Raw genomic sequence first — 15060 nt, 5'->3', positions numbered from 1 at the left:
CGCAGATGCGGACAGCAGGGCACCATGTAGCATGTGTGGTGGCAGTGTCCTAAGGTAAGAGGTTACTGGATTAGGGTATACAATTTTATCTATACCCTCATCCAGGTAAATCTAGTGAAATCCCTGAGACAGGCACTGCTGGGCAGTAAGGTGGAGATGGCGTCAAAACCCCAAAAATATTATTGAAAAATCCTAGAAAACTGCAGCCTTGCCATTTGCACAACGTAAGCACAAACTTTCCTGGATTATGCTTAATGAACGCATGACAGCGATACTACAAGATAAAGTGCAGATGTTCAAGAAAGTTTGGGACCCCTGGGTTGAATATTTGACGGGAGATCCCAGATCTCTGCCCGATTAGAGCGGTCTCTGAATGGTGGGAATTGGAGCACAGGTTCACTTTCTATTTTTCTACTTTCACACTTTTCCTTCATCCTTTCCTTTTTTTTTTTTTTTTTCTCTTTTGGTCTTTACCGTAGTTAGAGAGTCGCCCGATTTGTTCCCTATAATCCCTGAACAGTGAGTACCCCTGAAGAATAGATTCTGATCTCAGGGAGCTGAATGATGTGGCAGTCTCACTATACAGCTATCCATTCCCTTTTACTCATACTTATAGTGGTCAATGAGAGTCTATAATATATATAAAAGTTATAAGCAGAAGAGTGACCTTGAATTATAAAACATAGAGGCTCTAACTGTATATAACAGATACATAGTATTAGCCTTAAACCACGTCTGAATTTCTAAACGAGAATTGAGGATACCTCATATGGACGAGGTTAGCTCAATTATTATGGATAGTAAAGATTGTATTTTTTTTTTTGTGAAAATTTCAATAAAAACATTGAAACGGGAGGATGCTGCATTGGACCATTCCCATGGAAGAAGCCTATCAGAGCCCAGAATAAGGTAAGTATGAATTAAACCCTATCCCTGCACTCCTAAACCAAATGAGTATTTCACCATTCCAATTCAGGGAACCCCACCGTATAGGGTAGATTGTGACTAATTCATTTAAAGGTATTTTATGAATGAACAAAGCAAACTAAAATGGAAAAAAATATAGCAATGAAGTAATAGCGAAAGGAAGGAAACTGAGGAGCCAATTAGGACTGATTACATTTAAAGTGATTGTACACATTTAAAAAACAAAAAACAAATGTGTTATACTTACTAGCTCCAAACCTCCTCTTAAGTTCCCTACCATCACTCCTGTCTCCTTCCCTCTAGTTAGTGCCACCATAGCAAGCCGCTTGCTTAGGGGGCACTTGTGTGGGCTCGCGCTAGAGCTGGGAATTGAAGGTTATTCACCTTAATGCAGAGAATGCATTAAAAGAGAAGTATTTTTTTCCTGAATCACACCTTACCTAGGTGGATGCAGCATCGGTCCAATGCTGCATCTGTCCCCCATCGCCTCTACACTGAGAACAAAGTGATCGAATCACCACCGATCACTCGGTTCTCACAGCTCCCCAAGCAGAGAGCTGCTGTCAGTCACAGCTCTCTGCTCTGCTCCCTCCTAGCTCATTGGAGTGCTGGGCTGTGGAGGGGGTGGCCGCCTCAGGCTCTCAGAGGCTTGCTGAGAGGCTGAGCTGGGTGTTGGTCCAGGTATCTGGCAGGCTCAGACTCCATTGTCATGACGTGGAGCCTGGAACGACTTCTGTGATGTCAGCAAGGAGCAGACTTCAGCCCGCTCTCTGCTGAAAATGGGTCACAGGAGTGCAAACCGAACTGCACACCTATGATCCACAGGAGTAGTAGGGCCAAACAAGCTTTGGCTATACTTTTCCTTTAACCACTTTAGCCCTGGAAGATTTGGCTGCTGAATGACCGGGCCATGTTTTGCGATTCGGCACTGTGTTGGTTTAACAATTGCGTGGTTGTGCGACGCTGCTCTCAAACAAAATTGGCGTCCTTTTTTTCCCCCACAAATAGAGCTTTCTTTATTTTTGCAGTATAAACAAAAAAAGAGCGCCAATTTTGAATAAAACACAATATTTTGTACTTTTTGCTATAATAAATATCCCCATTTTTTTTTTTAAAGAATTTTTTTTCTCAGTTTAGGCCGATATGTATTCTTCTACATATTTTTGGTAAAATCACAATAAGCATATATTGATTGGTTCGTGCAAAAGTTATAGCGCCTACGAAATAGGGGATAGAGTTATAGCATTTTTATTATTTTTTTACTAGTCAGCGATCTGTGATTTTTATCGGGACTGAGACATTATGGCGGACACTTGACACATTTGTGGGACCATTGGCATATATACAGCGATCAGAGCTATAAAAATGCACTGATTAGTGTAAAAATGTCACTGGCCAGGTTAACACTAGAGGGTGATCAAGGGGTTAACTGTGTTCCCTGCTATGTGTTTCTAACTGAAGGAGGGGACTGACTAGAGGAAGTGACGGATCATGGTTCCTAGCTAATAGGAACACACAATCCGTCACTCCTCTCAGAACAAAACAGGGAAGTGTATGTTTACACACACTCGTCTCTGTTCTGTCTCCTGCCCGCGACCGTTGGCCACTGTGCAGCGGGCGCGCACCTGCTATCCCTATTCCGTGAGCCGGCGTATAGCTAAGACGGTTCCCGGATTGTGCCAACCTGCCGCAGTAAAATGACGGCGGCTGGTCAGCAAGAGGTTAAGGTAAAAAATCTTCAGCCTTTACAACCACTAAAGGATGAATAAAAAATTTTCCCACTGGTTTTCAGATTATATGCAGATCAAAGGACACTCCTTTAAACTGGACATAAAAGCATTAAACAGAATACATTGTATTAATATTCTGACAACGCAACTAACTTTATCGGGCATGGGTGCAGTTGGAGAAGTAGGCCTGGGCATACAGTATGAGCTACACACAGGATATTTATCTGAACGCTTAGTTTCATTACATAACTTCAAAACAGTTTAAAGTGTATCTACATCCAGAATGCTTTCATTGGTTACTAATCCCCATATACAGTATCTCACAAAAGTGAGTACACCACTCAAATTTTTGTAAATATTTTATTATATCTGTTCAAGTGACAACACTGAAGAAATGACACTTTGCTACAATGTAAAGTAGTGAGTGTACAGCTTGTATAACAGTGTAAATTTGCTGTCCCCTCAAAGTAACTCAACACACCATTAATGTCTAAACCCCTAAGTGAAAATGTCCAAATTGGGCCCAAGTAGCCATTTTCCCTCCCTGGTGTCATGTGACTCATTAGTGTTACAAGGTCTCAGGTGTGAATGGGGAGCAGGTGTGTTAAATTTGGTGTTATCGCTCTCACTCTCTCATACTGGTCACTGGAAGTTAAACATAGCACCTCATGGCAAAGAACTCTGAGGATCTGTAAAAAAAAAAAAATTGTTGCTCTACATAAAGATGACCTAGGCTATAAGAAGATTGTCAAGACTCTGAAACCAAGATGCAGCACGGTCGCCAAGACCATACATCGGTTTAACAGGACAGGTTCCTTTTAGAAAAGGCCTCGCCATGGTTGACCAAAGACGAGTGCACGTGCTCAGCATCATATCCAGAGGTTGTCTTTTGGAAATAGACTTATGAGTACTTTCAGCATTGCTGCAGAGGTTGAAGGGATGGTGGGTCAGCCTGTCAGTACTCAGACCATACGCCACACACTGCATCAAATTGGTCTGCATGGCTGACTTCCCAGAAGGAAGCCTCTTCTAAAGATGATGCACAAGAAAGCCTGTAAACAGTTTGCTGAAAACAAGCAGACTAAGGACATTGATTACTGGAACCATGTCCCATGGTCGGATGAGACCAAGATAAACTTATTTGGTTCAGATGATGTCAAGTGTGTGTGGCGGCAACCAGGTGAGGAGTACAAAGACAAGTGTGTCTTGCCTACAGTCAAGCATGGTGGTGGAAGCATCGTGTATGGGCTGCATGAGTGCTGCCGGCACTGGGGAGCTACAGTTCATTGAGGGAACTATGAATGCCAACATGTACTGTGACATACTGAAGCATAGCATGATCGCCCTCCCTTCAGAGACTGGGCTGCAGGGCAGTATTCATACACACCTCCGAGATGACCACTGCCTTGCTAAAGAAGCTGAGGGTAAAGGTGATGGACTGGCCAAACATGTCTCCAGACCTAAACCCTATTGAGCATCTGTGGGGCATCTTCAAATCCACCAGCTGTGATCTCATCATGGAGGAGTGGAAGAGGACTCCAGTGGCAACCTGTAAAGCTCTGGTGAACTCCATGCCCAAGAGGGTTAAGGCAGTGCTAGGGATTAATGGTGGCCACACAAAATATTGACACAATATTGTGCCCAATTTGGACATTTTCACTTAGGGGTGTACACACTTTTGTTACCAGCAGTTTACACATTAATGGCTGCGAGTTGAGTTATTTTGAGGGGACCTCAAATTTACACTATTATACAAGCTGTACACTCACTAATTTACATTGTAGCAAAGTGTAATTTATTCAGGGTTGTCACTTGAAAAGATATAATAAACTATTTACAAAAATGTGAGGGGTGTACTAACTTTTGTGAGATATTGTATATCTTGGAGACCTGTAACAGAGTCCTCAATATCCAAGCTCCACCCACCTGCTGCTGCTTTTAAAAGGTAGCCGACTTTGTTGCTGGAGTCCTCATATTTTCACAGACAAGGCACCACATGTGACATCCCCTTGCTAAGTTTGTAATGGACATTGTGTAAAGTGCTGAAGGAAGGAATTCTGTTGAAGTGTCACCAAGGGATGTAACAGTGTCTGACTGAACTGAATGAAATTGAAACGTAATTTTAGCTGAACATTAGTTTAGTTTTAGACTGTCTTCTTTCAATACTTTTTGTGTTACCCTTTTTTTGGAGGTTTCAGCTTTTTGGAGGCTATGTTCATACCTAATCAATCTAGCAACTTACACCTGACCTACAGACTGAAACACACAGAAATATAAAAAAAAATACCTGCTTGCCATATTCTTTCATTACACACAGCAATCAAGCAAAGCTCATGAGGTGCAAACTTAGAAACTGAGCAGCCAAATATGACTGAATGCAACAGAAAATGCACAAAAAGCAAACCACTGCAGGATGATTGAGGAAGGTTAATAACCAGACAGACATTTAAAGGCAGTTGTCTGAAACTGTAGTGCAGTTGTTTGGAATTATTTCTCAGCGCACATAGCATTCCATAAAGCAGACAGTAGAACTGTCCCTGCCATAATAGCAGAGGGCACAGCGTCAAGCGTGCAGTACCGTAGAGGCACTCCAAATCGTCCTGGCCCGAAGTCAGCCAGTTCTTGAAGAGACGCAGGTGGTAGGAGCACTGGTGCAGATGGTGGGCCATGGCCCCATCCAGACAGATGTTCCGAGTCTGAGGGTAGTCAGAGGAAAAGCAGCGCAGCAGCTGGGTGACCTCGTGGTCTTCCAGGCATTCTACAGGAAAGTGGCCCACAACAAGCGACAAGGAAAAAGAAAAGCGTGAGGATGGCGATATGAAAAGGAGAAAAAAAAATAAGCAAAATAAACATGTGATGAAGCATCTTGAAATGTGTCAAACAGCAGATGGAAGATCCTGATAAATCATGCTAGAATGAAAAATAAATGTTAACAGCTTATGCCACAGAGGCTATGGAAATACATTACCCTGACTGTTTTGGATTACAGGTTCTACCCAACACTTAAATAAAGCTAATACAGGATTAAATAATATCTATTGGCTCATTCTGATGAGAGGTGAGCTGTGTCTTGTAGGTGCAGCTCACAGCTCTGCATTTCCTGAGAAGCTTATGTGTGTTTTGCTTGAAGAATTAAGGCCAATGCCCATAGCAGTGATCACTTGTATTGTGTAGGAACAGCAGCTACACTGAACATAGCATCTAAATGCTCAGTAAATGGAGTTGTGGCTGCACAATGCAGCTCATCACTCATCTAAATGAGCCCCACAAACTAGATATTGCTGTGAATAATGTTATCTGCCTTTATACACTAATTAGAAAACAATTCTAACTCACTGTAAGAAGACATTGTGCTAAACAAACACATCTCTATTAGCTTACGCTTAAAAAAAAAAAAAACACATCTGTTGTAGTTTAATGCATTAAGATAAAAGATATCAATGTTGAAGTATATCCTATGCTATTTATTCATTAGCATTGAATTTTAGTTTGTTTTTAAAGACACTAGAAAAATACAAGAATAGATGAATATCTTCATTACAGTGTGCTGTATTTAGCTACCATTTGTGCTCAGAATTTATATTTGGCCTATATTTGGCCTACTGTTGCTTAAAGAGGAAGTAAACACTGATGGGTTTACTTCCTCTGATTCCCTGCAAAGGCAAAGCATAATGGACTACTATGCATCACATAGTAGTCCATTATGTGTCACTTACCTGACACAGGAGCCAGCGAAGTCACCGCTGTCCCCTGTAGTCTGGAGCCTCCATCTTCTCGGTGGGTCTCGCTGCTGCGCCGCTGTCATTCGGCGAAGCCGCGATGACGTCACTCCCGCGCATGCGCACGGGAGCCGCCACTCGCGGCATATCGCCATTGACAGCGGTGCCTGTCTTTCGGCAAATATCTCCTAAAGCGTGTAGGTTTAGGAGATATTTCTTGGACCTACAGGTAAGCCTTAATCTAGGCTTACCTGTAGGTCAAAGTTCGTTGTAAGGGTTTACAACCACTTTAACATTTCATTGGTATAATTTATATACAATACTTTGTAAAATGTTACCTATATTTGCATATTTTAATATCTACTGATCAACAAACACTAATTGTCATTGCATTTAACACTAGCTACACAAAGCAACTTTAGGAAACCTAAATATATTTGTATACATTTTCTTCATAAATTTTGCAGTTAACATAGTTGCTAGTAGGATTAAAGGACAACTAAATAGAAAAGTGAATTTGAACATATGAAACATGAAGTTAAAATGCAACGTTCAGATTAGCTTTTAATGTTAACTTCCTGCTCCAAGTATCAAGCCTCATGTTAATTTCTAAAAGGCGTCTGAGATGATTAAACTTCATATCGTATACTATTATTGGTTATGCCTATAAAGGCAGTGCATATAGTTAACTTTCTATTATATAGCCATATCAAGCACAAGTAAATACAATGAAAAAAAAAAAATTATATATATTTGTATTGAGGTGGTCAAAGCAGAATACATTGATATTCGGAGTTTACACTTGTAGGATGTTTACATTCTATATTTAGTTTGTAGAACAGTTAAAAGGATTTCTGCATTACCTATTGATTTATCCCAATAACCTGCTGCAACATGTAAGCTAAAGCAGATTTAAAGTTTCAAAGTAAACTCACATAGCCTAAAAAGCAAAATAGTGTGCAGAAAAAAAAGAAAACATTATATATTATATATTATATATAAGTAAATGGTTCTCAATCATATTATTTTAAGGATCTTGCAAGCTTGATGTCACCAGGTCTGCTCCCACTAAGGTGTCTAACCAGATAGATTAAGAGGTTGAGGAATGAGGACATCAAGCCTCAAAACTTAAACCTGGAAGGCCTAGGCAACTTCATAAGGAACATTTTTTCCATAATCTGCTACATTTCACAGGGTTTTGTGAGGGCCACCCATTGACTGCGCCTTGTTTACTTTTAGAATTTAGGTCCGCTTTGACGAACCCACCCGTGTCTGCTGGATTCAAATCGCTACTAGATTATCCCAAGTAAGCTCCTTCCTTTAGTGTTTCTCTTTTATAGTGAGTAAGCAACTTCAGACAAATTTTAAGGACTAGTGCAGTTTAGAGACCTGCCTACCTAGCTTCCTGAGGGAAGGGAGCAATGTGTATTAAAACATTTTGTGCTTATAGACATATGACATCACCTGGGGGAATTTGCCTTTAAAAAAAGCTTTTGTGGAACCCATGTTCTAGTAATTCCATATTGATTTTTGTGATAACAGATTATTGCAGCAACATAATATAATAGACAGTATAGGAGACAGAAGCCTACCGCTTTACAGAGCTTACCTTTTATAGAAGTTTCCTAAATGTATCATCTCTTTGCTTTTGATAGCATATTTGAACTACAGTGCCTCAAAAAGTATTCATACACCTTGAAATGTTCCAAATTTTGTCATGTTACAATCAAAAACTTAAATGTATTTTATTGGGATTTTATGTGATAGACCAACACAAAGTGGCACATAATTGTGAAGTGGAAGGAAAAGAAAAGTGTAGCGTGCATTTGTATTCAGCCCCTTTACTCTGATACCTCCAACTAAAATCTAGTGGAACCAATTTCCTTCAGAAGTCACTTAATTACTAAATAGAGTCCACCTGTGTGTCATTTAATCTCAGTATAAATACTGTTCTGTGAAGCCCTCAGATGTTTGTTAGAGAACCTTAGTGAACAAACAGCATCATGAAGGCCAATGAACACACCAGACAGGTCTGGGATAAAGTTGGGCAGAAGTTTAAAGCAGGGTTAGGTTATATAAAAATATCCCAAACTTTGAACATCTCGGAACACTGTTCAATCCATCATTTAAATATGGAAAGAGTATGGCACAAACACAAACCTACGAAGACATGGCCGTCCACATATACTGGCAGGCTGGGCAAGGAGAGCAATAATCAGAGAAGCAGCCAAGAGGCCCATGGTAACTCTGGAGAAGCTGCAGAGAATCACTGCTCAGATGGGTGAATCTGTCCACAGGACAACTATAAGTTGTGCACTCCACAAATCTGGCCTTTATGGAAGAGTGGCAAGAAGAAAGTCATTGTTGAAAGAAAGTCATAAGACGTCTCATTTGCAGTTCGTGGGAAGCCATGTGGGGGACGCAGTAAACATATGGAAGAAGGTGCTCTGGTCAGATGAGTCCAAAATTTAACTTTTTGACCTAAAAGCAAACGCCAAGTGCGGCGTAAAACTAACACTGCACATCACCCTGAACACACCATGGCAGCATCATGTTGTGGGGATGCTTTTCTTCAGCAGGAACAGGGAAGTTGGTCAGAGTTGATGGGAAGATGGGCCAAATACAGAATAATCTTAGAAGAAAACCTGTTCGAGTCTGCAAAAGACTTGAGACTGGGGCAGAGGTTGACCTTCCAGCAGAACAACGACCCTAAACATACAGCCAGACCTACAATGGAATGGTTTAAATAAAAGCATATTCATATATTAGAATGGCCCAGTTAAAGTTCAGTCCTAAATCCAATTGAGAATCTGTGGCAAGATTTGAAAATTGCTGTTCACAGACAATCACCATCCAATCTGACAGAGCTTGAGCTATTTTGCAAAGAAGAATGATAAAAAGTTCACTCTCTAGATGTGCAAAGCTGGTAGAGACATGCCCAAAAAGACTTGCAGCTGTAAAGGGGGTTCTACAAAGTATTGACTCAGGGGGCTGAATACAAATGCATGCCACATTTTTCACATATTGGTAAAACATTTTAAAAACCATTAATCGTTTTCCTTCCACTTCATAATTATGTGCCACTTTGTGTTGGTCTATCACATAAAATCCCAATAAAATACATTCAGGTTTTTGGTTGTAACTTGACAAAACGTGGAAAATCTTAAGGGGTGTGAATACTTTTTCAAGGCACTGTATACTGTCCATTTAAACTACACCCAATTTTTTTAGGTTCAAGGTTTTATTTACTAAAGCTGGAGAGTGCAATATCAGGCTCACATTTGCAAAGAAACCAATCAGCTTCCAGGTTTTATTGTCAAAGCTTAATTGAACAAGCTGAGGTTGGAAGCGGATTGGCTACTATGCACAGCTGCACCTGATTATGAGTGTACCAGCTTTAGTAAATCTATCCCATAGTGTAGAGAAAGAAATTAAAGTGTCTAGGTCTGTTAAAGTATGCTAAACTCTGGTGAATACTGGACTGCATAGCCATATTTAGACACCCTGCCTAACTGCTATAACAGAAAATCAGAGGCAAGACTAAGAGAATGTCCATTGTTAGGACAATGCCTATATGCTTGCATATTGATTTCTGTGATTTCAATTGTAAGTCAAATGCAGCACATTGCTTTGTTTCTAAGAGCCAAAAATAGTGAGTTGAGCATGTACATAATTGTTGCCACATTGTGACTGGTTAAAGAGATTTACTGGTAGAGTCGACACTATGCTGCTACATATTGAATCTATGTAATGAAGGCTTTCTCCTTTCACTTGACATTTATAAAGCTTTTCACTTACTATCCTGGGATTACTTGCGCTATGCCCTGGAGCTCTGGGGCTTCGGCGACTCTCCAGTGGATCTCAGTCCTTTGCTCTTCCCCTCCGCCAGTGTTATATACGCCAGTTGCCTCTCTGCTCCCTTCCCTATTTTTTGAGGGACTGGGTTGCCCCCTATCCCCAATTTTATTGGCTATAGACTCTCTGGCCATAGCCCTCAGGGAAGACCCTAATGTTACTGATATCCAATACACGGGCGTACATTACAGTCTAGTCAGCCTTTTTGTGGACACCTTTCTGACCTTGACAACTAACCAACCTTCAGCATCTCCTTTCTCGCCATTCATCCCTCTCAGGTCTCTGGATTAATCCCCCAAAAAATCACTGCACTAAATATCACCTTGCCGCCCTCGACTGTATCACAGCTACAAACCTCTTTGCCGTTTGCTGAAAACACCTCTTCCTTGGATTACTTTGGCGTCAAACTAACCCTCTCCTATTCATTCCTCTTTGCGGCCAATTACTATTCATTGTTGCAAAGCCTTACTTCTCCCATGCAATAGTGGCAGTTCCCCTCTTTATCATGGTTTGGTGGCATTCATGCGGTAAAAATGAACATTCTTCCCAAAGTTTTTTACTATTTTTGAAGCCTACGGGTCCATGTCTTCTTTTTTCTACGCTACTTTAAAATAAGAGCTTATCCTTTATCTTGGCCTACAAGCACCCCAGGGTCCCTCACTCGACTCAGGCAGCTCAGATTTCCCAACTAACTACTCCATGCAACCATGGACGCCCCCAAGGTGGCTGCTCCTGGAGCTCCCCAAATGCAATCCAATTCCCAATCCGGCCCTCTTATGGCTTTCCCATAGGCTCCGCCCTCCTGCCCTAAGCCCCCTTATGCTTCATAGCTTTAAACTCTGGGACCTGGTCCACTATCCAGGTAACCTTATGTCTCCTTTCCTTCCACTTTTCAATGACCCTTAATTTCCATTGGGCCTTGAACAACGAGGATAATGTTCCTGGTGGTCATCCCACAGGTTCACGGAGATCTGCACCTTCCCCTCTTGGCCTTCATTTCAGGAAGCACACAAGGTGCTGTCCGTGGTATTTTTCCAGTATGGCCAACTATGACACGCCGTTGGGTGTCATAGCAGAGTTCAAACTCTTATCCATTTCAAAAACAGCCTCCAAACCCATCTGCCTTCACTCTCCTGGCTCTCCAGGCACTGAGGATCATCTTGAGGATTATTTTTCTCCCTCATCATAGACCCTCCTGTCCTCCTCTAAATCCTGATGGGAGCACAACTTGGCGACATCCATTGACCCCGAGGAGTGGAGCAAAGCCTGGTTCTCTATTGTAAAATGCTCTTTTAACACTGCAACTTTAGAGGCTGCCTACAAGGTCCTCCTAAGATGGTATTGGGTCATTATAGAGAGCTTGAACCCATCCTATAGTGACAGGTGTTTTAGGGGCTGCAGCCAATAAGGGGATGTTGTCCATACCTAGTGGTCCTGCCCCTGTCTAACGGGGTTCTGGACCAGGGTGTTCAGTCTCCTCTATACTGTTTCATATGCCCGATTGCAAAGAAGCTAAAGTTGTGGCCTTGGTACATTGCCTTGATTCTGGGTTTGTTTTCTTATCAACAAAAGCTGGTGACCTATTTGTTTATTGCTGCTAAACGTGCAATCACCAGAGCCTGGCGTTTACTGTGGTGAAGAGCATCTTGACCGACCTCATGGTAAATGAAAAAATGGACACCATGGTGGTCTTATGCTCTCCCTACACTGCATCCAATGAGCTTTGGCCTACCTTAATAGATTTTACATAAGTCCCAATCTTCGGGACCCCCCCCACAGTATGCTCCTAAGCCCCCAGACTTAGGTCATGCGGCTTATGCATCTCAATTTTTGGCATTTACCTCAGAAAGTTTACATTATATATAAGTGCACTTACAAGTGCATAATTTTCAACTTTTCATTATAAACCCCATGTGTGGGTAACTTGTTGATTTGCTTTTGTGAATCCTTCAAAACATACTATTGCACCTGAAAATGGACTACCTCTCTTGGCCCTCGGGCTTAGGCAACTTACGCAGACCGTAAGGTCGTCCAATGGACATTTTGTATTACTAAGATGTTTAGTTGCACGAGATATTACTCATGTCTTTATGCCATGCTCTTTGCTGTGTACCCCTTGTGTGGGTGATCAGTTGTCATGTTGTTTTTGCTTACTACAATAAAAATTATTGTACCAGAATGCATGTAATGAAAGTGAAGTTTGAACTTTTACTATTTTCACACATGCTTGCAGATACCCAAGTTCTCCAACACTGCCACACTGATAGAAAAATGTAGAAATAGTACTTCTGTTATACGAATCTTGTTCTTTTCTTTTTAACTTATCTGGCTAACCCCCTAGGACCTCTGTTCTTTAAAAAGATGATAAATTATGAAAAGTACTGCTCTTTTATCAAAAATGGCACATTACCAATACATTTCATCTGTTAGATTTTACTACATCATTTGGTTCCTACATGCATAAAGATATCAAATTTGAATAAAGGTCAATTGTGGCTTATGTTTGCACCTATCTGTATACCCTCAGCTAGAGAATGTGTTATGTCCCAAGTATGTCAAGAACAATAGTTGCATTCCATCAGTGGTTGTATTTCAATACTTCTCTGATGTTTGGGCATTTCAAAAGGTATCACAGGGTGAGAAGTGTGCATGGTTTCTTATCTTTATCGTACACACGATCAGAAAATCGTACAAAAAATACTGCTTTCAAACAAATCGCAAGATAATCCAGTCATTAGTATGCCGTTATGAGCCGATCAGGAAAAAATCATGCAAAACTATCCGTTGGCACAAGCACAAAATTTTTTCTTTGATCCAGTATCGTACGATTTTCGGTTAATCAGTACAGTTGTGTTCAACAATACAATACAAGTCCACTACAACACATTACATCACTTCCACATTTTTTTTTCATTCAGGGGTTAATCAAGGGAGGTGTTCCTCCCAATATGGCCCCTATAATTACAGCATGCCACCCTGCTTGTCTGTCTCAGTCTTGAGCCTGCAGACGATGGGTGGGCATGCTGTTTGCTCCTTCCAAGATATTATACTTACATAGTTAGGTTGAAAAACAAAACAAGTCAATCCAGTTCAACCACAAAAAAAAAAAAATTATATCATACAATCCCATATACCCAATTCTATACCCACAGTTGATCCAGAGGAAGGCAAAAAAAAAAAAAAAAAAAAACTCCAGCAGAGCATGATCCAATTTGCAAAAGCAGGGGGAAAAAAAAATCCTTCCTTATCCCCCGAGAGGCAATCGGATTTTCCCTGGATCAACTTTACCTATAAATGTTAGTACCCAGTTATATTATGTACACTTAGGAAATGATCCAGGCCTTTCTTAAAGCAATTTACTGAGCTGGCCAGAACCACCTCTGCAGGGAGTCTAGTCCACATTTTCACAGCTCTTACTGTGAAGAAACCTTTCCATATTTGGAGATAAAATCTCTTTTCCTATAGATGTAAAGAGTGCCCCCTTGTCCTCTTTGTTGACTGTAAAGTGAATAACTCAACACCAAGTTCACTATATAGACCCCTTATATATTTGTACATGTTGATCATATCCCCCCTTAATCTCCTCTTATCAAGAGCGAATAAATTCAGTTCCTCTAATCTTTCCTCATAGTTGAGCTCCTCCATGCCTCTTATCAGTTTGGTTGCCCTTCTCTGCACTTTCTCCAGTTCCCGATATCCTTTTTGAGAACTGGTGCCAAAAAACTGAACTGCATATTCCAGATGAAGTCTTACTAATGATTTGAATGGGGGCAAAACGATATCTCTCTCTCTCTGGAGTCCATACCTCTCTTAATACAAGAAAGGACTTTGCTCGCTTTGGAAACCGCAGCTTGGCATTGCATGCTATTATTGAGCTTATGATCTACCAAAACCCCCAAATCCTTCTCCACTATGAATCCCTCCAGTTGTACTCCCCCTAGAATGTATGATGCATGCATATTCTTAGCCCCCAAGTGCATAACTTTACATTTGTCAAAATTAAACCTCATCTGCCACATAGACACCCAATTAAACAGAGCATTGAGGCCGGCTTGTAAATTGGAGACATCCTGTAAGGACGTTATTCCACTGCATGGCTTAGTGTCATCTGCAAATACGGAAATGTTACTTTTGATCCCAGAACCAATATAATTTATAAAGATATTAAAAAGTAAGGGTCCCAGCACTGAACCTTGGGGTACACCACTGATAACCTTAGACCATTCAGAGTAAGAATCATTAACCACTACTCTCTGAATTCTGTCTTTTAGCCAGTTTTCTATACATTTACAAACTGATATTTCCAAACCGGTAGACTTTACCTTACACATGAGCCGTGTGTGCAGAACTGTATCGGACGCTTTTGCAAAATCCAAGTATACCACATCCACCGGCAACCCCCTGTCCAAGGTTTTACTTACTTCCTCATAAAAATAAATCAGGCTTGTCTGACAACTTCTGTCTTTCATGAATCCATGCGGTCTGTTGCTTAAAATATTTTTTTCCTGCAAGAAATCGTCTATGTGGTCTTTTATTAATCTCCCCAGTATTTTCGCAACTATAGAAGTTAAACTAACAGGTCTATAGTTACTTGGTAAAGACTTTGTTCCCTTTTTAAATATAGGCACCACATTGGCCCTGTGCCAATCCAGTGGTACTATTCCTGTCATTAATGAGTCCCTAAAAATGAGATACAATGGCTTTGAAATGACAGAGCTCAATTCTTTTAGGATCTGTGGGTGGGTGCCATCAGGTCCAGGTGCTTTATCCACCTTTATTCTGTCCAAATATTTCTGGACCATATCACTTTTGAGCCATTGTGGATTTGG

General features: G+C 40.9%; 1 protein-coding gene across 26 annotated transcripts in view; it reads right to left on the bottom strand.

Annotated features, from left to right (window-relative positions):
- The window catches only part of PPIP5K1 (diphosphoinositol pentakisphosphate kinase 1), a 332491-nt gene that overhangs the window by 34393 nt on the left and 283038 nt on the right, over positions 1-15060 (bottom strand). For 14 of the 26 annotated variants that reach the window (XM_077473361.1, XM_077473337.1, XM_077473343.1 and 11 more), the window contains one exon: positions 5236-5415. The exons of the other annotated variants lie outside the window; for them this stretch is intronic. In XM_077473361.1, coding sequence (XP_077329487.1) covers positions 5236-5415 — 180 coding nt within the window. The remainder of the gene's footprint in view (positions 1-5235; positions 5416-15060) is intronic. 26 annotated transcript variants of the gene reach the window in all.

This window comes from Lithobates pipiens, unplaced genomic scaffold (assembly GCF_037356315.1).
Source record: "Lithobates pipiens isolate NorthernLeopardFrog02 unplaced genomic scaffold, aLitPip1_a1.2 Scaffold_8, whole genome shotgun sequence".
In the NCBI taxonomy this organism is placed as follows: Eukaryota; Metazoa; Chordata; class Amphibia; order Anura; family Ranidae; genus Lithobates; species Lithobates pipiens.
This window is presented reverse-complemented; position numbering and strand designations above follow the sequence as displayed.